The sequence below is a fragment of the Cupressus sempervirens genome, chromosome 2 (genome assembly GCF_028749045.1).
Source record: "Cupressus sempervirens isolate cs-2001-9-10 chromosome 2, ASM2874904v1, whole genome shotgun sequence".
NCBI lineage: Eukaryota > Viridiplantae > Streptophyta > Pinopsida > Cupressales > Cupressaceae > Cupressus > Cupressus sempervirens.
In genome coordinates, this window is record NC_143119.1 from 743,501,197 (window position 1) to 743,527,340 (window position 26,144).

Below are 26,144 nucleotides of genomic sequence, written 5' to 3' on the forward strand. Positions count from 1 at the left end.
ATGTATCTGGTTCTTTTTGAAAATCTACTTAACAACTTTGGAGGTATAAAACACTCAATGGTTCCAATATCAATTAGTATAGAAATAGGGTGCCCATATATCTTACCCGAAGTTTTATGGGACCTAGTTGGTGCTCTACTTGACGTATATCCACTATTGCATGAATCCTCCTTTGAAAGACGATTCACTTAGGTGGTAATGGAGGATGTGCCTGCTAAGTAGATGTGCCCTTACTAGGACATTGATTGTTGTAATGATCCCTGCCATAGACGAAGAAGCCCCTTGCTGGCCCCATCTTTTCATTCCCTTGTTGCTATTATTGCTGCTTTAATTGCCCTTGAAATCCTTGCTATTTTTTCCTTTGAACTCAGGGTTGTTGGTCCTGAAGTTCTTGAAGCTCTTTTTCTGAGCTCCTAGGTTAGAACTAGAGGAGCTCTAGCTTGCCTTCCTTTTATTGTCTCAGATGGAATCATCCTTCTTTAATTTTTTCTCCCATTTGATGGCCTTCTCAAGAGCCTCCTCCATGGTTTTAGGTGCTAATACATCTATGGCTCCCCCAATCCTATTATTCAACCCCATGATTAACTTCGTGACCTTGAAATTTCCATCTTGCTGGCAAGCAGGAACGTATTTCAAAAGTCAAGTGAACCTTTCCCAGTATTTCGTTCACTGTTAGGTCCCCTTGCTTAAGGTTTTGAAAATCTAACAACTTCTGATCATAGTAGAATTGGGATAACTATCGATTCTTAAAGATAATGACAAACTTGTCCTAAGTAATGTCGGTGGTCTTAAGATTCAGCACCATCTTATTGTTTTTCCACCAGGTAGTATCTTCTCCAGTAAGTTGATAGATTCCTCAAAAAACCTTTGAGGACTCAAAGAATCTCCTAATATCAATATACTTTTCCATCTCGATCAACCATGCCTCAGTGGCATCCCCAAACTCGGATCCTACAGATAACTCACTGGCTATTGATTTCTTCTTTTGAATCTCCAACTATGTTGGAGGTGGCCTATTCTCTTGTTCACTATGGGCAGATGGTTCTGGCTCAGCTCTAGGGTTAGCTGAGGATTGAGTGTCTTCGTGCCCTTCCTCAAACATGCTAAGCATTGCTTTCTTCATGTCATCCATTATATCCTATGGTGTAAGATTCTTCGGATTTCCCCCTTTAAGTAATCTCTTGATTATTTCCATGATTGAACAATTGCAAAAATGCTGGTTGCTCTAATATCAAATTTGTGATCAATGTAAATTTTACTTTCCAACCCAACAAGATGGCAAGAAACCACTTTGATACCACTATAAGAACCCCTACCGATATTAATTTCAATTTTAGTGGTTTAATATTTTGTCGAAAACTTATCATGCAAGCTCGGATACCATTGTAGAGAACCCCAACCGTTTATAACTTTGAAAAACACCAAATGGCTTTACTTTTCAGATGTTTGACATTTTGTCAAACACTTGGCATGAAACCTCTATCTTGTTGTCCTTTGTTTTCAGAATGTATTTGCTTGCTTGAATTGGTTTTATATTATGTTCAAATGGTTGCAAATTAACACTATAATGTTTTAGTGAGAAATTAGGTGCATATGTAAATTCTTTTCGTCTTTTTGAATGCATATACAAGAAATTCTACATGTAAAATGTGCACTTACAGCCAACTGTCATTTTCCCAAACACTTAGCATGCATCTATATACTTATCATTTTGAACATTACAACAACATGAAGCACGAAACTTATAACTCCATTAAATGAATTCATTAATCACAATGTTGGTATCAAGACGCAACATATAGTTATTTTCAGAAATGTGTAATAAAAGACTTGGATGATGCAAATGGCATTGGCTCCCTTAGATATGGTAAACAAGCATCTCTATGTCAACACCCATCTTCACAAATAATGATCACAGCTTCTAGAGGAGAAACAATACTAGAGCAAATTCCTTACGACAGCCTTTTAACTTCACACACAGCCTGTTATATGATCGCTGCCCTTCCTAGACTCCAACATGGCTTTCATAGACATCCAAATCTGTTGTAAAGTAAGCTAACACTGCCTCAGTAAAAGGTAGCGATTCAAAATGCAAACCCAAATGCCAAACACCTATGATCTTCATAATTAACTCTTGGTCGATCCTCTCAGAAAAATGTCACCAGTCCTTGTAATTGCAGCAGAGATAATGAATACAATTCATTGGCATAGGTGGCCAACTCAAAGTGCAGAATTTCTGATAAGAATTCCCAATTCTATCAGACACAACTCAAAACCCTTCTTCGGCACAAACTTATCAAAATATAAAAGCAAATAGAAATGAATAAATTAAATCTAGAGGCTTGCTTTTAACCATTAAGTCCAAAATCTTCTTCAATACACCAATCTATTCTTCCATACACATTTCGCTTGAATGCAAACTTTGCTTTCTAGTTGCATATTTCAATTTTGAAATAGAATTACTCCAAAGACCTTTTAAATTAATATGTAATGTCCCCACTATTGAGGTTAAGCTTGGGACAAGTAATAACTGCAAAATAAATGACAGAATTTAATAATAATAAGTATACTATTCTACCCTCTATCCTAACGCCAACCTTAAAGACGTCTTCAAATTGGGTTTCCTAACCCTTAGTTATTCCACCATCTTCTCTGGAGTGCACCTCTTAATATTCTTCTTGGACAAGACACCCTCTATCCAAGGCCACTCACTTATGCATAGGTTGACATCATCAGAATATTCTGCGACATCAATCTCAGGCATGTCAGTGAGATGGAGATTATTGTCGCGAAGGCTAACCAAGTGACGATGCCCTTGGTCTCGGCCAGAACACAAAGCAGTTGGTGACAAGGGCTTAATCGCCTCATGTGTACATTGAGTGGTTGTATCGGGCATTAACAAATTGGTCTTTTGGTGCAATGCCACCCCACTCTAACAACTGGTATCAGAGCTTTGTCGCAGGTTCCAACCCCATGCGTGTCCTAAGACCAGGATTGTTGCCAAGGCTAACTGAGTCATAGAGCCCTTGGTCTCTGTTAGTACACGCAGCAGTTGGTGACAAGGGCTTAATCGCCTCCTGTGTACTATATGTTCAGTGGTTGTATCAAGCATTAACAAATCGATTTTTCGGTACAACGACAACTTCACTCTAACAATTATATCAATCTCACATAACGACATCATAGAGATGATGAAAGTCTCAGGCATGTCAGTCAGATGGGGATTATTTGTCCGACATACCATCAATATAGAGATTCCTTAATTCTTCAGCATTTCGGTCAGATGGAGATTATCAATCTCTCATACTGACAATATTTGGGTCAATGTATCAGTATCCCCATAAGACATTATATTGATTTCATTAAACACATCAGTTAACCCTTAGACGAACACAACATCATTTTTAAATGATCATCTATATATTAATCTTTTTGTTAATTCTGTAACTTCGATTCATACTGATGTGATTGTACAGATTGTACAGTTCTAATGAAGCATGAAGTTCCTTCATAGGGATTGGCCTCTTATTTTATCTAATCTAACCGGCATCTAATTGTGGAAGATATTATCATGTGTTTATGCATAGTTTTAGTTAGTATCTTTACTAACTAATATATTTCCTTTAAGAATGCCGACCTTGGAAAAGATATTTATTAGGTCATATTGGCCGACTTGGGAGGAGACATGTCCTTTCTAAGGACATGCCCCTTGAGTGCAATATATAGATGAGGTAAGGATGAGGTTAGAGGACACACAAAGGATACAATTAAGTCTGCTCCTCTACATTGCTGCCTTGTACAATTTATTGCAGAGATAAGAACATTTCAGAATAGTAATTATACTATTGATTAAACTTCATATACAGGTCTGTACATTGAAGACCATCTTCAGCACTATAAAGGTATTATCTCAGTCTGATTTATGGCAGAATTTGCAGGGACTTTACACTTTTGAATTGATGGAAATTTCCTAATGTTATATATGAATTTATATCTATATATAAATTAAATAAATAAACAATCAAAAATATATATTATATATCATATAATAACAATACCCATGAATAATGTTAAAAAGAACATTAAAAATAAATATCCATACCTTAGTTTGGGGCCCATGATGGATGGATTTTTTATAGCTTAGATAGAGGATACATATTATCTTCCTTAATCCCTCCATCGTTGCCTTTTTGAATGTAAGGGATTTTAACACTCTTTTAATTTCTCCTACTCTTATTTGTATTCAATTTAATATGTCTTCATGCAAGTTGTCAATGCCCAAATTCAAGGGATTTTATACATATGGAATATTAACTCTATAGGAATTGTAATTGTCTTTCTACTCTTTATTGTATCGAATGAAATCAGTTATTTATTATATGTTTATCGCTGTCCATTTCCCCTATTTGCTGCTCATTCAAATCCCTTAAATACCTGGGCAGAATTTTTAAATTTGCAAGAGACATGTCTTACAACTAGATTGTATCTCCTTATAATGCAATCATCCTCTTAGTTGCTGCTAATTGATATGGTTCTTATTTACCAATCTACATAGACTATTAATTATAAATTTAGGTTTTTCTTCTAATCATAGGATAATATGCACAAATTTAGTAATTGATAAACATGTTAGTTCCATGTATAGATTCTGTTATTATTAATCATTCTCAATGTTTTATATTTTGATTTATTTAATTATTATTTATTACCTGAATTTATTATATTGATTAATAATATTTGGATAAAGAATTAAATACATACATTTATATATAGAGTTGTATATTTTTTGAATATAATTATTTTAATCATATGTAAATATAGGATTATGACATAATACCTTGGTATAGGTTTCCATGAATTAATTAAATTAAAATTCTTCCAATGATAACTCAATCCTCAACTTAAGAGAAATTATTAAGTTAGATTATTACTTAATAATAATCCATTTAACGATTTAATAATAATTTGTTTGCTAAAATAATAATAACTCCGAAAATACTTATCCTTTTAACATGCTATCTGAAACAGAAGACATGCCTATTATTTCCCCACTTGGCCAAATGCACTTTCCAAAAATAGGAAGGGTCCCTCTCAATCATTACTAGAGTTGACATAAATACTAAGTACATGAAACTAAGCCCAAACTAAGTACAATCTGAACCAAATGAAGACCAATTTGAGCCAAATGAAGACCAAATTGGAACACACTTAATTGTGAAGAAGACAGACCCTCCCATAACTGAGCCTCTGCCTCAGAAATCTCTATCCATAATGTTAGCCCACAAGGGACACAATACAAACAACTCGTCCTCTTAAGCACTACCCAAAAAAGGGGACATTACAATATAATTTAAATACCTCAATGCATCATATTCATAATTTCCAAAAATGAAAATACTTGAGTCTCAAATCAATGCATCATATTCATAATTTCCAAAATTGAAACTACTCGAGTCTCAAAAGGTATTACACAATAAATATTAAAAAGTCATGCATTGCTAAGAAGACTTGTTGAAACCATTTCTAGCCGATTTTTCTCACTAGCACAATGTGGAATAAAGGTATAATCCCTTCCATTACCTAAAGTTGTTGTGTACAGTTTTTGTTGAGTTCTGGATGGGAATAATTTATTAAAAATGAATCATCATCCTTGGTTGCTTAAAAATTCTGTATTATACTATTGAAATATCATGATTGGTTGATTCTTTCAAGTAATTCTACTTGTTTGCACGATGATCCTGTTCATAGTATGTGAATATTATTTCCATATTTAAGAACAAATACCCCTGTATACACTAATCTTCCTTAATAAAAAAATAGGAATATATTACATATTATCCAACATCCAAATTAGAGATTAGATCACAGGTGTTAAAGATTGTCACATTGCTGATAAAATTTTGGAAAACAAATGGATCTTAATGATTTCTTCAATAGCAGGTATGCAAGGTCCTGCTGGGTACAACCCAAGTATGCCCACAGTAGTGCCCAAGTGCTCAAGAAGTACCCAAGGATGAGCCTCCACCATAATAAGACCTGTACCGGACCCACACATGTATATGGGTCAAATATGACAGATCTAATAACATAAGTTGATTCCATGTAAAAAGAATGTCTCTATGATCTCATATACCAGTTAAAATTTTGTACTTTATTGAAAATTTGAGGGCCTAGATTACTAGAACTGGGAGAATTTACAATCTATAATTGATAATATCAAACAATCTCTAAGTTTATGTATTGTTTGTTTCCATTTCTAAGCCCATTCGGCATGAAATAACAATAATAGTTTCTCCCATTTAAATCTGAATAATCAAGATCCATTTGAAGTTTGAACAATAATTTTCCATGCCAATTTTTAGTGTAAATGGAATGCTACTATCCATTCTGACATTTGATGACTATTTTCATTACACAACCTAAATTAGAGTAAGCTAAGCAATTAATCAAACTTGAAGCAGTTCATGCTCAACTATAAAATAAATGCATATAAGCACCCTACCAATGGTTCTCCTTTTAGGGTTATCAGTTTTCTTCGATGTTGGAACAATGAGTAGCCAGACAACTTGTATTTAGCTTACAAGCTTACTCTATAAACACTTTAGATAATATATATCATATACATAGTTGGAGCATACTTTTGAAAGTATGATGTGATTAATATCAACTCTATTTATAAATATATTTTATCTTTTCTTTTTTGTTTCCCTATAATTTAGAGATCTTCCTCATCACACCTCTTTCCACAACACTGGCTTACTAGGTTTGAAGTATTCTTCATCTTGTGCTGTTATTATAGTGCTAGTTTAGAGTCATGCAAATCTATATCGTTTCTTACATTCATCTATTATTAATAACTATCAACAGTGTCTATTAACTTTGCAATGCATGAAAGGGAATCATATGAAATCTAGATATTTTTGAAATATTATATTAAATTTCAATTATCATATGAAATCTAGATATTTTTGAAATATTATTACAAATTTCAATTATTATATGAAGCCTAGATATTTTTGAAATATTATAATAAATTTCAATTTATAAACGTAAAAAGTAATTAAAAATTTGAGCATATTTTGGGTAGATAAGACACAAGAATAAACCATAATCATTGTAACCTATTATAATAAATGACAACTTTGAGAAAAAAAGAATTTAGTTGCTAGAAGGGAATGACAAATAAACTGAAGGTTTCAACAAATATGACTAATCATAAATATAGTGTACACAATCACATTCAATGTCAACAATATAAATTAGCGTTTACTGCTCTATTTGATATATTAAATACTTGAATTAATAATAGAGATGACAAGCATAACAGATAATAGGAGTAAAATATAACTTTATTTGCACATGAATTTATCATAGAAGACTACAAATGAACAGTCAGGGATCCGAATTGATCCAACTAGATTGTACTACTTCCTTGTTAATACAAAATCTATTTAAAATGATCGATAGTTGTCAAGAAAAGCACAACTGTCAACTAACCAATACTTTAATACCAAAAGAAGACAAACACTTAATACAAAGAATAAATAAATACTGGAATGATCAATATCATTGAAACATATTAATCGGCTACAGAAGCAAGTGTGACAATGTTAAACACAAAATATTACCAGTTTCTACTGGAATCCCAAGATTATTACCTAAGTTGCTGGTTCAGATTCTATTTTGGATGCAGGTTTGAAACTCGCTCAAAAAAAAATTGAGCTGGGTTTGGATTTGTTTTGGGTTCGTCCGTACAAGAATTTTTTTTTTAATATATATGTAAACATATGCTGCAGCAGATAAGTTCATACACCACCATGCTAATAACTTAGAATATGACATCATTTTAGATTTGCCGCTGCATAAAAGCCCAAAATGAGGTCATTTTAGGTTGAACGAAACAAAAAAGCCCTTTACTGAACTGTTCAAAAGTCAACAAAAAAGTTGTCATTTCTCAAATTCGCTCTGTGAAGTCGTTGAAATTCTGCCCAGATTCGTTTTACCCAAACCAAGTTTGATCTAAATTCCCGCAAAGTCGACCGGGTTCAAAATTACGAATCTGCGAGGAATTTACCAGGAAATAGCGAATTTGACACAAAATGCGAACCGACTACGAATTTGGGCGAATAGAATTTTGACTTTCAGCTTTCTGGAGCAAATATGGTAACTTAGATTGTTACATTAATAGGCTGTCATTGAGATACAAACACAACAATTATGTAGTTGAGATCTGTTTCGCAATATGAATTACCTTTTGCAACTTCTTCTGGACTTCTTCCTACAAGGCCACCTGCTTTTTCAAACCGAGTCAAAGTTGGTTCATAAACCTGCAGATGAAAGTATATTTACAAGTTTAAATGATGCAGGTAACATTATTAGCCAAAAAAGAAAGAGATTTTCCCAATGTTCACGTTTAATGGCACATTAAGCACAAAAAGAATCATAAGCAGTCAAAATGAACAACACAAAATAAGAAATGCTGATGCACAAAGTTAACTGCCATTCAAAGCCATGCAGAATGCCTATAATGTAATGATCCTTCTATGATAATTACTGTAGCAATGTTGAGTAAACTTTTGTGTCCAGGGCCTTCATATGGACTTTGGCGGCACCATAGAACAAACGCAAGAATTTAAAGCAACTACTAGACAGAGATATAAACTTCTATGATTATATGTGATTATTTCACTGCACTGCTCGTGATAAAATGATACTTCCCTTAACTCGTGCTATTTATATCAAATTAGAACTAACTTATTATTCATAACTGTGGTTACAAAATTCATACCAAATGCAAACTACGGAGAATCACAACAAACTAGGGCTGGCAATAGGAATTTTTCTTATTCTAATTTTACAATATGAAATTTCCAAATATACCAACTCGAGCAACCCATTGATAGCTTTCACCATTCTCACTGCTGAACAGATTTATATTTTATGTCAATCTTGACTAAATTTTGAGTTAAAGTCAACACTAACTTAAAGTTTCCATAAACTGGGAGCATCTGCTCATCCAGTTTTGTAAAATACGTATGCTTAGTTCATTGAGTTTATCAACAAACTAAAATTTCCATTATTCATGGCATTTACATCACAATTGACTTCAAATTGAATGTATAAATCCAGGTACAAATCTATACCAAACACAAAATGCTGAATATCACCACAATCTAATGAATGATAGTGATAGATATCTGCCTTTCACTTGATAATAGATCAATAGATTTACAAAGTTACAACTAAGACTTTCAGCAATCAGGAGAAACTCATTACCTTCCAATTACAGAACAATGAAGCAATTAGAAATGTTCATATCAAAACTATTTTATCTATACAGACTTCTACATATAGATCATTCTGAAATTCGTAAATGTTCTGATTTACCGCAGACATCAATACCCCTATACATAATTATACTTTCAAAGGGTGTTAAACTAATAAAGCAGCATAGTTTGTTGAGGTGACTATACCATTAAAATTATCCTAAGGAATATAATTAAGCTACAGAAAACCATTCTCCAGAAACACAAAAAAATATTCAACCCAGAAAGACTATTTACATCAAAACCAGAAACAGAATAATTTGCTTTAACAAGATGTGTCGCCATTCCAAATCCCATTGCTCCAAGGCCAATGAAACCAATTCTCTCCACTCTACTTGAAACCGAAACAATTTCTTCAGCTATATTTTCAGGAGAATAACTTTCATCTTGAGCCACTACACTGATGCCTGCTGTCCTTTCCCAAATCTGCCAAGCAAATAACAAAAGCAATCAATGCAGACATACATGATATGTGTATGAAGAACATTTTGTTCAAAACTTATCAATCTTCCACAAACAGAATGAGCAAACATAATATAATGCTTTGAAAACACATTTCTTTTGGCTGCAAATAAAATTGCAAACTTATTTAACAAGAACTACCTTAACTATGGCAGCATCAGCCTCCTCACCATATCCACATGCGGAACCTAAAGATATGTCAGAATATTAAATAGCTACTATCCAAATATTACAATCTTTTAAGACTCATGACAAATTATTGAGCGCATTTTTTGTAGTTACAGACATACCATGAATAAACTGTTGATGTGCCAAGGAAGTGAGAGGAAGTGGAAAAGGTAGCACCTTTGCCTCATTTAGCACAATTGCCTGGTTTCAGAAAAGATCTGAGATGAGCCAACAAAAACTCTCCACAGAAGTATCCAAATAATGTGTTAGGTGGACTAGAAGCATTATATTGTTGTATATATCTAATTTGCGTTCAATTGTTCAAAACAGTATATGAGAATAGAAATCAGACTTATGTCTACACATACACATTTTTTAACACCCAAAGAAAACATGGACAAAACATTGTATATGAATTATGAATATTACTGTTTGATAATAGAAAGGAAAGTCACATGCATACAACAAAAAGGGCACCACTAAGAGCAGTGTGACCTCCTGTAGCTGACTCAAAAAGACAACAATTCTTGTAGCTGACTCAAAAAGATGACTAACCCCATTACTACTGCATAAGGAAGCTTCATTGATCCTGAATGACATGGTACTTCAGAGTAAACTTGTCAGGCTCCAAAATAGAAAAATTTCTAAGTTTCCCTTTTAATCTCTCAACTTACACCCTGCATCCTTCTCTGCCCTTATGCCTGCCCTCCTTCCCAATTCCCACCACCACCATCCCTACCCAAAAAAGATTTCCAATTCTGACCTCAATATACTGAATAAAGGCTCAAAGACTTTCATCAAACACTTCACATAAAAACTCTTTATTTGCTGTTCCAATGTTTCGGTCTAATAATGCTTGCTTGAAATGATGTCAAATGTCATTTAATTGCTTTCCAATTGTCACTAAAAAGTCTAGGCAAACAACCATAATGCAAATGCAATACTTTTTGTCTTTTCAATGCATATAGATGACTCACACAATGTAAATACAAACAGTTGGCGTGCAAACTAAGTATAAGAGAGACAATTCTTGGCACCCAAACATCTTGTTGCTACAATGAAAATAGAATGCAGTAAGATTGATTATATGTTGAAATATCAAAAAGAAGGCCAAGGCCCAAGACACTTCACTTACACTGATGTTTTGGATGCAAGAGATAACTAGCTAAAACCAATAATTGCAAACAAAATGCACTAATCTGACGCAAATAATTATTTATCAATTGACACCAATATATCCACAAAGTCGTACCATCACAATATGTACTGCAATAACCCCCAAATTTCCTATGTTCCACGGAGTTTCTGGGACAGCGACGTTTTGGGTGGGGGGGAACGTGTTTTTGGTACGGGTATAGCTCAAAGCCAAATTCTGGGGACATGACATTAGGAGACGGCTATTAAAAAAATAGGAGAATTTTTATATAGAGAGAGAATTCAAATATGCATATTATAACATTGATAAACCATTGTGATATTGCTATCAGGATTTAACTATGTACTTTTTGAGTCAAACTCATTGACCCATGTTTCATGAGTAATGAATCACCCGAATCCACCTCTCATGAGAATAAATGGAACACTTAGTACTCATTGGATTTAGGTGATGCTCACAGAGGTGAAGCATCAGGACTTCCCGGGAGGTCACCCATCCCAACAATACTCCAGCTTAGGCGTGCTTAACTAGTGAGGAAGTAGGTAAAGAATCATAGGGTTGCTAAAGAAATGTACCCTACAATTCATGACCAAACAACCTACTATTTTAGGAGATGCCACTTGTATTTTCAAATAGAACCTCTCAGCTGAAAGTAAATAAGAAATTTTAGTCCTACGCAAATTTTTATAATCAACACTTTTATAATGATAAAGTCTTATTTATATACACACTATATTTGAGATGAAATAACATTTTCTGATTCTCCACTTTATGAAATAGTAATTTGTTTAATAATTCCAGACTTTTAGCTGTGTTACCCCATTTTAAAGCTAGAAATTGAACTCTATTTATTCTTTAATGACAACTCCATTTGCTCTTTAATGACATTCTATCAATGTTATACAAAATATATGTAAGATGTTTCAGCACATACGGCAATGTAAAACATTTTATTGACTACACTTACCACCATTTCACGTGACTCTGTTCACTTAAAACTACCAGCCTAATGTGGCTATGCCCCATCAACTCCTCTGAGGTGATATTAAAAATCACAATCAGCAGAGTTCAACATCAATATTTTAGTTAAATTTGAAACCATTCTAAAAAATGCAATCCAAACATATATGAAATAAAATCAATGGAATAATTTGTTAAATATATGCTAGGAAGTGAGAACTGGAATATCACAACCTATGCCACCGTAATAACTGAAAGAAAAAAACCAGAACCAGATACAGTAAAGGCAAAATAGCAAACAAACTTCATCAATTCTTACGTGTTCAACAAGAGGTCTTCATTTATATTGATAAGACCACATATTCAAAATAATATGACTCCAATAGCAAAAAACTTAAAAACAACCAGCCTTATAATAAGAAACCCATTGAAATGTTAAGGATTAGAATGTCAATCACCAAAATATGAAGCTATTTTAGCAACCAAGAATATCTATCACTGTAGCTCTTATGAATGAATTTGTATTTTCTTTAACATCTGATTTCTAAAAGTACCATTTACATAGTTTACTCAAGCTTCTTGGTGCAATTCAAGTTCAAAATGCTCCTAAAAGGATTGTATTGGTTTAAGGATTATGCTAAAGTGTTTTTTATTGGTTTATTAGATTTTGTCATACAAAATAATATAGTTTCTAACCTTTTACAGCACCAAATTATTTCTTGATTTGTCCTAAGAAACACAATTAACATGGGAGTCAGATTATATCTTCATCCCAAATTGTATGGACAAGAACTCTGTGCAACAAAAGCTGCATCATCAACAATATGACCAAGAAATTGATTCACAAAAGCTTTTTTGTTCATAACTCAGGCATACTTTCAAATTATTTTTAATAGAATGATAGTATATATAATTGACTGTTCAGAAGTTATGAAACATCAACAGCAATGGCCAACAATAAAATCCCCAAAAAAGATACTTAAAAAAACACAAGGAGGTCCTTACCAGATCTTTAACAAAAATATTTAGAGCAGCATGTGGGGTGTAATCACCATTCACCATTTGAGGGACTCGATCCACAAATATCCTGCATAAATGAAAGTAGCTGATGCATTTTACAATTGAAAATAAAAGAAAAGCACTTGCAGTGAGAACATACGCTTTCTATAAATGACATTTTCTATTCACATCCAACTTGGCATGAAAATTCTATGAAACCACTGGAGGAAATAATAGAGAAGGAAAACTGATAGATGAAGCTTACATGATTCCTCTAATAAAATGCAATAAATACTTAAAAGGCATGCAAGTTAAACATAAAAAAAAAAATCATACACAGTGCAAAACAGAAGCTTGTAATTATTAAAGATACATTAAGTTGAGAATTGTCTGCATAAATAACGAATTGACAAGTTTATTTTGGTCCAATGGCCATGACTAACTGGTAAAGACAGAGTACTGCCACGTGTTTACCCTCTAGGGGTAACAGGAACTAATGCATAGATACAGAACAAGGTGTTGAATACAAGAGAGATAGAGAAACTCTGAAGTAACTTATGTATACATTAATCGTCGAATGCAAGATTACATTTCCAATGCACAACTTATCCTTCCAGATGAAGAGGATTCATACATATAGTACCCGAACGGGTGCAAGGCGAACCGTCACACCCGTATAACTTCCCTCAATTACACCAAACTATCTAACTACCCAATTTTCCGATACCATCACCCCCCAAAAAAATTAAGTCGTCTCTGGACAACAAGATACAAAATGTTTGGAACAGATTAACACAAAATAGGGCTGGTGTTTGACATTCATACATCAAAGAAAATAATTAAGATAAAGTAGAGGTGGCATCCTTGGAACTAAGCTGGAGGGTTCAACCTTGTCATTAGCTAGTACGCTTGTCCAGACGTGCAAATCTGTTGGTAGCTTTGGGTTCTCCTCCACTGCCCCCTTCAACATGACTGCAACATCTTTTACTGAGCCTCCTTCTCGTCACATGATACTCGGGCCTAGTCTAATCCTGCCTCTGTAACGAACTTCTCCTGCGTGAGCTCAACCAACTGTGTCGCTGTCACAATCTTCTCCTGTGTGATTGCATCCAACTGAGCCTTGAATGCCTTTAGTTCCTTTGCACAATCCTAGCATTCCTTTGCACACTCTACCTATTGGGTGGTGAGTTGGGTAGCAATCTCATCCCGAGATCTCTCTACAACTACCCTATTGGCCTATACACACCTTCGAGTATAGTAAGTATCCTTATACACTTCCACTATCTCGTGCGTGATCCTCTCAATGTGGCTACTCGCTCCCACAAAATCCTCCTCAAAAATCCATTCCGCCATCATTTCTGGCATCTCAATCGTGGGCTACCTTCGTGCCTTGAAGAAAGTATTGGTGCTGATAACTAAAGTGCAAATCTCATCATAGAAAATACTGGTGCTTCTTGTAAATGAGTCTAAAGTGTATTACAGAAAATGTCATAACATGCCTTGCAAATAAGTCCCCATTATATCTTGTGCTGAGGTGATCCTTTAACTCTCACTGACTAAATAAAAGAACTTCCCCCAGAAAAACTTGTCCATTATTGTAGGAGGCAATTAATGTTGGTCAAGGTGCTCTGGAGCTACACATTTTGTCTTCCAAATCCACAGACAAAAGGGAAGACAAACTGCAAATCTTTTGAAGAAGAAAAGCTTGCATTGCAAATCATTAACAAGAAAAAAAAACTAAATTTCTGCTGAAAAATGATCTAAGAGAAGTTCGCAGAACTCATCAAGTATATCCAGTTATGATAGTATGGGGAAGCAAAAGTACTAATATATAGTATACACACACACACACACACACACACATATATATATATGAAAATTTTCTATTCCATACTTTGTAGCAATTCGGAAACGACTTACTTTCAATGTTCCAAGGGAACATGACCTATAATATGCCCTTTTTGGCTTAGGAAAGCCGAGAAAATTACTTTAGCTTCCCTTTCTACAATGTCAATTGAACACAATTTAAGCAAGTAATGGAAGATACACCAAGATCAATTGCAATTTCTAATGTTATCAATATAAATATATGCAAATGATATAGATATTAATATCAATAGAAATGTCTAATGATGATACGATATATGCTCTGCAAATGATGTTTTCTATCACTTATAATGGTATTATTGTCGTCGGTAGAAATTGTGTAGCCAATGGGTTGATGTCATTGGTAAAAGATTGTGTCGTCGGCAGGTAGATCAGCATTGTCATGTACCCGATGGACCCCCTCGGGAAGGTTCAGCGGGAAGTATATTATACCCCATCTGAGATCATTGTGAATTATTATAAGCATTATGTAATCTCTTGGCATATGCGAATAATAAAAGGAGTACTATTGTTCTTGTTCATTGTCTATATGCATTGATCTATTTACCCTTGCGGTAAACAATTACAATTATGCTATATATGTTATACAATAAGAATATGCAATCGATAATTATAGCTTTCAGCAATGGCTGCAATATCTTAGACGACAAAATTCATATACAACAATCAATGAGAGGTTGTTGTCTATAATAATAAAAATGTTCTGTCTGATCATATCTTTATAGTATATACAATGGAGTTTGATATGTTGCTTAAAGCAACAATATTTTTGTTCAGATTTGAGTTAAGTATGTTTACCATACTGGGTAAAAGGATACTTACTGCATGTAGAATAGTAAGATATAACACAGAACAGATACTTTATTCATATATGCAACTCCAAGTACAATGCTTACAATATGATTATGATGATGTTCAATAGTCTCTTCCAAACGGTGTACATACACTTTCCCGAAGGGGTGACTCAACCATCTTGCACCCTTTCGGATACAATTCTACCTGTCGGCTACACTATAAAATTTACCGACAACATCATTCCCCCAAAAAGTAAAGTCGTCTCCGGACAACAAAATAAAGACAACTCTTACAACAAAACTCAACTACAACCAAAACAAATAATTACATCAATATTTAAACACTAAGAAGAGGGATGCGTCCCTGGTGTAGTGGCCATCCGTGCCCTAAGCTTGTTCAGCTCTACTCATAGCTTATACACTTGCTCCTTCCATACTTTCAATTCTGCTTCAGCCTCAATCTGAAGCTCCAAAGCTAATTGCATCATTTCAACAATCTCTCCCAACTCTCTCTCTTTCTCCTTTGCCACCCGCTCCTCTACTACCACCTTCTGTAGCTGACTCTGTCGGACTAACAATGCTGCCCTCTCGAATTCTCAGGCTGCCCTCTTCGTGGCTAGCTTGGTAGCTGACTCCTCCTCAGCCCTCTCTGCTGTTCCTGGTCTGCCTAGCTCCTCTAAAGAGTGTAATATGCATCCCTGTGAATCTTCACTATCTCCTGAGTCAAAGCCTCTACTTGGCTCTCCATACCTGGCTCTCTCGTAGTGGCCCAATCCTGGCGCATCTCTGTAGTCTCCACACTCGGCCATCCTCACTCCTCAAAACAAATTGTAAAGGCCACCACGCATCCTACTCTCATGAAGGATCTCACACCTTCTAGCTCCTTTACTATAAGTCCAAGGACTGTGTCTTTGCAGAGGCCACTACTTGGTGAGCCCGAGTCGCTAGAGTCGCTATAACAGCGAAGAATGCCTCTCTCATCCTTATTTCTGGTACTACTAGAGGCTGCTATTGAGCACCCATAGCCCTCTCTATTGCTTCCTCCATCCGCTCAATAGTGCTATGTGGTAGCCATCAATCTATGTTAGGTGACTCCCCTCCACCTATGTTTGTAGAGGATCTTCCTCCGAAACTACTTCTTGCTTAGGTGTGTGAAGGTATGTCGTTCGAGGCGTTGGTGTACGGTGAAACCTCATACTTCCCGCCGAACCTTCCCGAAGGGGTCCATCGGCTACATAACAATACTAATCTACCCGTCAGCTACAAAATCTTTACCGAAAACATGAGCCCGTCGGCTACACAATTTCTACTGACGACACTCTGCAGCAGGCTGAATCACAACTAAAGCCGGAGTCATCAGTATTGGTGTTGTCGGTAAAGTTATAAAATAGGCGACGGGTAGATTAGCATGTAGTCAGTAATTATTATGTAGCTGACGAGTACAATTAATTATTTCCGAATGGGCACAACGATTGAATCACCCCTTCGAAATCGTATATGTACACCGTCCGAAATGGACTTTGGATCATGGTTGTAATCATCATTGGAGCACTATGTAATCTCTTCGACATATAGGCGAATAATAAAAGGAGTACTGTTGTGTTACATGTTCTTGTCTGTTGTTTGTATGGATTAGACTATTTACCCCATACAGTAAACAACTAGCTGCCTAAACTGACCAAACCCCGAAATGCCATGTATACCTACGAGAACCAAGTGTGTCATTGCTGAGAGTGCAGGCCGTCGAAATCTCAACGGTGTAGCTATAATTACTTCTACCTCCTGGTCCTCTTCATCCTCCCCGTCAGTCCCACTCTCCTTAGAAGAAGTCTCCTCGTGACCACTATCAATATTTTCATCATCCGATCTCGGTCATTTTTGTCCGACCATGGTCTTACTGCCAAGTGTATCAAGATGCCTCCATTGTATAATCACGGGTTCGCCTAGCGCGAGTGGTCCCAATTTGGCCTCCAGTGCATCGTTGCGGATCATCTGCGTCATTGCCTCCAAGAATAGCCCGATGGCATAGTGTTGCATGTAGAAGGTCTTGTGTTGCAATGTCATAAATTCATACATCCGTTCTACTAACAATGTAGCCCAATCATAGAATCTTCCTTTCAAAATCTCGTTCATCATCGCCACCTGTGGGAATGATATGTTTGAAGTGTGCCTAGATCCTATGAGACGACTTTTTACATCCATAAGACAATGCCAGTGCCCTTCCTGCATGTTGGATTTCTTCAATCCTCTACCCTTCGACATGTATGTGAGAGCTTCTTGCTTTGTCTTTGTCAAATCCCCACATACCAGTTGTATCAATTGTGTCTTTACCTCCCAACTCAACTTTTTTAGTCTGCTATCTATTTTCCTTCCCCCTTGTGCATGACCAAGTATCTCGAATACCCGTGTGAAGTCCACCAATCTGAATGATATTACCGAGTTCCATCCAAGATAGGCAAACGTATTGGTTCGAGAGAACCTATCATACATTTCTATCATGAGGTGTAAAAACCCTTCATGATCTCGGATACAAAATATAGGCATTTGTATTACCCATTCAAACTGTGCCTTTCGAATGCTGGGCTTCACTGGATGGTTATCAGGTGTCTCCTAGCACCACTTCCTGCATTCTACTCCATTCAACCCTTCAAATGAAACATTCTACGCTGTGAGATTATTCATTGCAACCGATTGTGCTGTTTGCTTCCCTTTCTTTTTGCTTGGTCTTGTACGTGTCCCTCCTGCTACACCGACTCCAGATGGCAAAGTCTTTACATTCATGTTCATGGCTACAATTGTTGCTCTATCTTCTTCCAATTTCTTTTTCCAAGCTCTCTTCCCAACTGAATGCATAACTATCAAATATTTGTCGTTTTGGTTGAATACCAATCAATTAGGTCAGTTGCTTTCCTCCGTACAACTTTATTTCAAAAGTTTCTTTTACTATCTTTGGCATCTGTATAAATCTGTACGGTCCCTCCTTCTAATGCTCTATCTGGCTGTACGGATGAAATGTTTCTCTCCTCCAGGGTTGTACGGCTGCTCTTCCCTTCTACTAAATTATTTCCTACAGAGTTTGTTCCATCCAAGTTATAACTTGTTCCTACCACATAGTGTGATACCAATCTTCAATGGCATAGTTGTATGGCACTATGGTATAAATTCCTTCTTCCCTATTCTTACATATGGCGACTCACTCTGTTATGCTTTGTTTGCGTGGAGACCTTACAATGTTTTTTCTTTTGAATTCCTTACAACTGTTCTTATATTGTATGGTCGTACAGTCGGCTACTTTCCACAATTGTCTGTAAGACACCCTTCCTTTCAACTGATGGTTGGACGGTTACAATTTACTCTCCTACTGATGTCCATACGGTGGTGCAACCTATCTTCATTGTTGATGCTCGTATGATGGTCTCTGCTAATGGCCGCTCGATATGGTGTTCACTGTAATTTTTTACTACTTGTGACTTTCGTACAAACCGTACAATATGCTTATCTCAACTTTTGCTATGTGTCCACATCTCCTGTACCTGTACGCTTTACATGTGCTGGATGTACAGTGCCTACTCCTTCGTCGTGCAGTATTTCAAAGGCCTTCCCTTCTATCACCACCATACAATGTCTTTCTCTTCCTATAATGTTGTACAATGGTTATTTATCCAAAATGGTGCCCTACTTGAACTTGTACGGGCTGTACAATGGTTTATTCCTTCCAACTAATAGCTGTACGGTTCTAGTCTTAGTCTCTCCTCTTTGTGGTATGCTAATATAAGGCTCCTAAAGACCGTACGGTACTCGTATTGTTTTAGTTTAATATTATTGTTCTTTATATTTATTACTTCTAGGCCGTAATAAGGAAATATGCTTAGCTTTATATATTATTTACATTTACTTATCTTACATATATACATTCTTTATCTATTATTTTTATATTTCCTCCAAGTTGTTCGAATACGGAGGCATATTATTTCTTTCATGGTAGATTTTCAACTTCGACCCATTCACTGCATCAGGCACTTCCTTCCCGTCCAACGTCCATAATTTGATTGCTCCATTATCACCAACTTCGCATATCTTGTATGGTCCTGCCCACTTCACTTTGAACTTTCCTGGGCTGATCTTGTTTCGCCCATTATACTTTAAAACTAACTGGCCTGGTTGGTTTTGTGCAACTTTCATAGCCCATTGTACCTGCAATCATCGCTCATCAAGTTTATTTAAATTGTACAACCTCTCTCTCAAACCTTTCATATCTCCCAAATTTTTCTCGATCGCGATCCTTAAACTCGATACCATGAATTATGTCGGTACCACAGCCTCCTACCCATCCATCAACTGAAATGGAGTGTGTCCTGTAGTTACTTTATATGAAGTATGGTACGCCCATAATGTTGATGGTAGTTTTTCTTCCCAATGTTCTCCCTCAACTGCACAAGATTTATAAATCACCGCGACCAAGATCTTGTTCATAGCTTCTACTTGTCCATTGGCTCTTGGGTAGCACAGGTTCGACAGTGAATGATAAATTTTGAACTCTGTAGTGAGTAGAAGGATGACATGATTGACAAAGTGTCCCCAACGGTCGCTTGTCAATTGTAGCGGAATTCCGTACCTTGTGATTATTTGCTCATAGATAAATTTAGTTGTGCTTACTGCAAAGTTGTCCGATAGTGTCCGTGCTTCCACCCACTTGGTTAGATATTTCGTCACCACCACGATGTACCTGCATCTTCTAGTTTTACTTACCTTGAGAGGTTCGACAAAGTCCAACCCCCATCTTTCAAATAAATCTTGTGCATGTGAAGGATTCAAAGGCATGAAGTCTCTTCACTGGTTTTCCAACTCTCTGACATGTATTGCAGGCAATGATCCACTACCTCACGTCACTTGCATCTTCTAGTTTTACTTACCTTGAGAGGTCTGACAAAGTTCAACCCCCATCTTTCAAATAACTCTTGTACGTGTGAAGGATTCAAAGGCATGAAGCCTCTCTTCAATGGTTTTCCAGCTCACTGACATGTATCACAAGCAACAACCCACTACCTGGCGTCGTTGTGCACGATTGGCCACCATAGCCCTGTCAACAGTATCTTTCACACAATTGTATCTCGTCCCATGTGACCTGCTGGTCCTTCATGCACTTCCTTCAACACCTTTCATATTTCTTCCGCTAGAACACATCACCTTAAAATCTGGTCAGGTCCCATTTTGTACAATAACCCATTGATCAACTGAAATGTTCAGCTCCTTAGCACCAATTTCCTCCTTTCATTCGGTGACATTTTGCTAGGAAACTGTCCCGCCGATAGATACTCTCCGATACATGTGTACCAAGATGGTAGTACGGTAATCTGAAATAGCTGTGCGTTAGGAAAATCATCATTGACTCCCTTCGGTGGCTCTCCTGGTTTTATCCTTGACAAGTGATCCGCACTTACATAACTCTTTCTTGGTCGTACCACAATCTTGGATGTAAATTCCTGCAACAGTAACAACTACCTGCTTATCCTTCCCTAGATTATTGGCTTGTTCACCAAATATAATAATACTTGATGATCCACATAAAATACAAACAATGTTGTCAATAAATAATGCCTCAATTTCTGTACTACATACACCATTCTGAGTGCTTCTCGATCTGTCATACTGTAGTTTTTCTCCGCTTTAGATATAGTTTACTCGCAAAGCATATTGGATGATCCAGTCCGTGGTCACCTATTTGTGCTAGTGTTGCTTGTTTATCATACAGAGTAAACGGATACTTATCGCATGTAGTATAGTAAGATATAACATAGAACAAATACTTTATTCATATACACAATATGCACTCCAATGCTTACAATATGATTATGATGATTACGATGATGTTCCAAAGTCCCTTTCGGACAGTGTACACATACTTTCCCGAAGCAGTGACTCAACCATCATGCGCCCTTTCAGATACAATTCTACCCGTCAACTACAATATAGAATTTACCGACGACATCATTCCCCCTCAAAAAGTAAAGTCGTCTCCGGACGACAAAATAAAGACAACAAAACTCAAATTTCAGTAAGACAATTAATTACATACATGTTTAGATACTAAGAAGAGGGATGTGTCCCTGGTGTAGTGGTCGTTTGTGCCCTTAGTTCATTTAGCTTTTCTCGTAGCTTGTACACTTGCTCCTTCCAAAATTTCAATTCTGCTTCAGCCTCCATCTAAAGATCCAAAGCTGACTGCATTGTTTACTGTACTGGTAAAGAAATCAACGCATACAGACAATGGAACAGAATAGTAGAATTATATTCACATAGGCCAGAACATACATTATGCTTCATAATATCCGTAATAGTAGATGATAATTTACAATGATCTCAAACGGGATATTAATACTACCGCCGAACTACCGCCGAACCTTCTCGAAAGAATCCATCAGCCACAACATTACATCTGCTACAAACTATTTACCCATCGGCTACAAAATACAAAACACCGACGACAGTCAATCCGTCAGCTACAGAAACACCGCTGGGACCATCCAGTCGACTGACACCATCCCCCCCAAAAAAAACAGTCATCTCCTAACGACTAACAAAATTAGGAGACAACTTACAGACAACAAAAGAAATACTAGAGAGAAGGGGGCATCCCAGAAGTGTGTTGCTGGCGACGTAACTCATACACCTACTCTGTCCTAATGCGAAGATCTATCTGAATCTAAGAATTAACCTCGACGGACTCCTTTAGAAGAAGCGCTACCTCCATAGCCTGCCTCCTAGCCAACTGCATCTCGCTCTTAGCCGCATCCTTATCTCGGACCGCCGCCTCTGTACCTTGCTTAGCCACGTCCCTCTCCTGCACCGTTGTTGCCATATCTACCAGTAGTGCTGCCCGCTCTGCAGCCCATGCTACCTGCTAGTCGGCCAAGTCAGCGGCTAGCTTCTGTCTAGCCTCACTCTCAGATGCCAATGATCTCTCTGCTGCAACCATGTCCGCCTCTGCACGCAGACGACCATAGTAAACATCCTTGTACAATCCCACAATCTCATGTGCCAGCTTCATCAGAGGAGTGTCACTGGGTCCCAACTCCGGCTCAGTAGCCCAATCTGCCATCATCTCAGCTGTCTCCACCGCCGGCGAACCTCTGTCTACAAAACAAGTCTGAAATCGTCGAGGACAGATCCCACGGATATATGCTTTGATCAAATGTCATTCCCTTCGCCGAGTTAGAGCCTGAATTGCCACATCATGTCCCTTCTTCAACGCAAACTTCATAGTCCTGAGGTAATCCCAGCACCTATCCTCATCCGACCTGTAATCCTCCTTGGTGAAGTCCTCCAATGACCATTCCGCATCACTGTTCTCCTCCTCATCAGCAGGAGCCATGCCCACATCCAGTGCCGCCTGAGCCATCTCCTGTCCGTCCAAGGTCACCAGTTTGATTGCTCCATTGTCGCCGTACTGGTAAAGAAATCAACACATACAGACAATGGAACAGAATAGCAGAATTATATTCGCATAGGCCAAAACATGCATTATGCTTCATAATATCCGTAATAGTAGATGATGATTTACAATGATCCCAGACGAGATATAAATACTACCGCCAAACCTTCCCGAAGGAGTCGGCCACAACATTACATCCGCTACAAACTATTTACCCATCGGCTACAAAATACAAAACACCGATGACAGTCAATCTGTCGGCTACAGAAACACCGCCGGAACCATCCAATCGGCTGACATGCATCATCCCAACAATCTCTCCCAACTCTCTCTCCTTCTCATCTGCCACCCGCTCTCTGTTGCTAATTGTTCATTCTCTGTTGCCACCTCATGCAGCTGACTCTATCTGGCTAACAAGGCTGCCCTCTCGGATTCCCAGGCTGCCCTCTTTGCGGCTAGCCTGGCAGCTTACTCCTCTCGAGCCCTCTTTGCTGCTACTTGATCTGCTTGACTCCTCCAAAGGGTGTAATATGCATCCCTGTGTATCTTGACTATCTCCTGAGTCAAATCCTCTACTCAGCTCTCCATACTTGGATCTCTCATAGTGTCTCAATCCTAGCTGTTGTTGCACACCCATAGCCCTCTCTACTACTTCGGCCATTCGCTCAACAGCACTATGTGGTAGGCCATCATTCTGTGCCGGCTCCTCCACTTGTGCCTCTATAGGGTCTTCTTTCGGAACTACTTCTCGTGTAGGTGTGTATAGGTATATCACTTGAGGCACTGGGGTACGGTGAAACCTCGTACTCAAGTACATGTTTAACTTCTAGGTTTTGCTCTCTATCTGGCTCAGGCGATGCTAACAATGTCGTATCCACCGTAACCACTGCATCTGAACCCACTACATCCAAATGAACACTCGGCATCCTCAAACCCTCGCTTGTCGGTATCTCCATTACTCCTCGAGTGTCCCTCTCTGCATTAGGTACAAGTACCTCAGCCCCAGCCTCTGGTAAAACCTCGCGAGCAAGCTCCATCATTACCAACGGAACGGTTGTCTCCGTTGGTGGCGGATGTGCCTCTGCTAATGCCTCGGGAATAGCTCGTGTCTCCATGGTAGGCTGAATCGCAACTGAAGCCGGAGTCATCACTACTGGTTGCCTGAACTAACCAAACCCCAAGATGCCATGTATACCTACAAGGGCCAAGTGTGTCGTCACTAAAAGTGCAGGCCGTGGGAATCTCAATAGTGTAACAATAATTACTTCTACCTCCTCGTCCTCTTCCTCCTCCCATCGGTCCCACTTTACTCGAAAGAAGTCTCCTCGTGACCACTGTTAGTATTTCCGTCGTCCGGTCTCAGTCGTTTCTGGCCAACCATGGTCTTGGTGCCAAGTATATCAAGATGTCTCCACTACATGATCAGGAGTTCATCTGGCGTGAGTGGTCCCGGTTTGACCACTAGTGCATCGCGTAGTTCGATCCATCAACATGAACATGAAACTCCTTATCCTAGTTTGGATAAGCTAGAATCGATGTTGTGGCCAACCTTGTTTTTAGTCCATCAAAAGATTCATTCTGCTCCGCTTCCCATTTATAAGGTTCGCCCCTGTAGGTAAGTTTGTCCAGCAAGTAGGATATTTTCGCAAAGTTCTTGATGAACCTGCAGTACTATCCAATATCTCTGAGGAATGATTTTACTTCTAATACATCTGTCGGTGGTGGCATATCCAAACTTAAACGGGTTTTGTCAAGATTCGTCTTCAATCCCGCTTTGTAGACTGTGTCCTAATAGCTTTCCCTGTAGCACCATGAACCTGTACTTCTTCGGATTCAGTGCCAATCTCACCTGTCTGCATCTCTTCATGCATTCTCCAAGTGTTGTTATATGTTTATCCTTAGCACTAAAAATTGACCAATCATCCAAGAATGCTTTAAAGTTTCTGACAAACATTTTATCAAATATGTGTAAGATAATTCTTAGAACGTTGTTGGAGCGTTACATAGTCCGAACGGCATCCTGTTATAGGCATATACTTCATCTTCCACTATGAATGTTGTTTTCAACCCGTCTTCTTCCACGATGGATATCTAGTTGTATCCATAGAACACATCCATGAATGAATAAATTTCATGCCCCTCAACTTCTTCCAGAATGCTATCAGTGAATGGTATCGAAAATGGATCTTTAATCGTTATTGCATTTAGGCATCAAAAGTCTTCACATATTCTTATCTATATGGTGCCCTTTTTCAGAGATATCACAATCGGTGATACCCACTCACTCGTCTGCACCTAAAAATAATTCCTACTTTCAACATCCGGTTGATCTCATCAGTGACCCGTGCAACATAAATTTTGTTCATACAGTATGGCTGCTTCTATATGGGTGTTGCACCTTCTATCAACGATATCCGAGGGACAAATAACTCCAGCGATACTCCTTTCAAATCCTTATATGTCCATGCAAAGATGTCCTTGTACTCCATAAATATTTTGAACATTGCTGCCTTCAGCACTGGATTCCAACCATCTCCCACAAAGATATTTTTCGGATTGGCTTCATCTCCTAAGTTCATCATTTTTACAGTAGGCTCTTCATACTTTATAGATTTGTCATCACTAAACGTATGCATTAGTGTTTCATCTACATGTGCTTCTCCCTCCTTCACTTCGCTATACTCCTTCAGAAACTCGTCCCTTTTTTTCCCTCTTCGACTTCTATCATGTTACAGCTCGAAAAGAGCTTGTAGTCCTCCATCTGCCAATAGAGTAAGTCGTTCACCGAGTCTAGGTCATCATCATTCGACCTTCCTTCTAATCTTAATACTCCTTTATCAGTTTTCATTCTCTTCTTTCCTCATCATCACCTTCACCTTCACCTTCGGGATCTAACGACGCTGCCTCCTCACCTACCATCTATGTGTAGGTCAATTATAAATCTCCGATCTCCACCTTCC

At 37.6% G+C, this 26,144-nt stretch overlaps 1 protein-coding gene across 3 annotated transcripts in view; it reads right to left on the minus strand.

Annotated features, from left to right (window-relative positions):
* Window positions 1–26,144, minus strand: part of LOC149575521 (ketose-bisphosphate aldolase class-II family protein) — a 392,222-nt gene that overhangs the window by 181,990 nt on the left and 184,088 nt on the right. For all 3 annotated transcript variants that reach the window (XM_089815285.1, XM_089815286.1, XM_089815284.1), the window contains exons 10-14: window positions 13,078–13,159; window positions 10,079–10,157; window positions 9,930–9,976; window positions 9,564–9,752; window positions 8,252–8,327 (exon numbers count right to left, since the gene is read on the minus strand). In XM_089815285.1, the coding sequence (XP_089671411.1) occupies window positions 8,252–8,327; window positions 9,564–9,752; window positions 9,930–9,976; window positions 10,079–10,157; window positions 13,078–13,159 (473 nt within the window). The remainder of the gene's footprint in view (window positions 1–8,251; window positions 8,328–9,563; window positions 9,753–9,929; window positions 9,977–10,078; window positions 10,158–13,077; window positions 13,160–26,144) is intronic.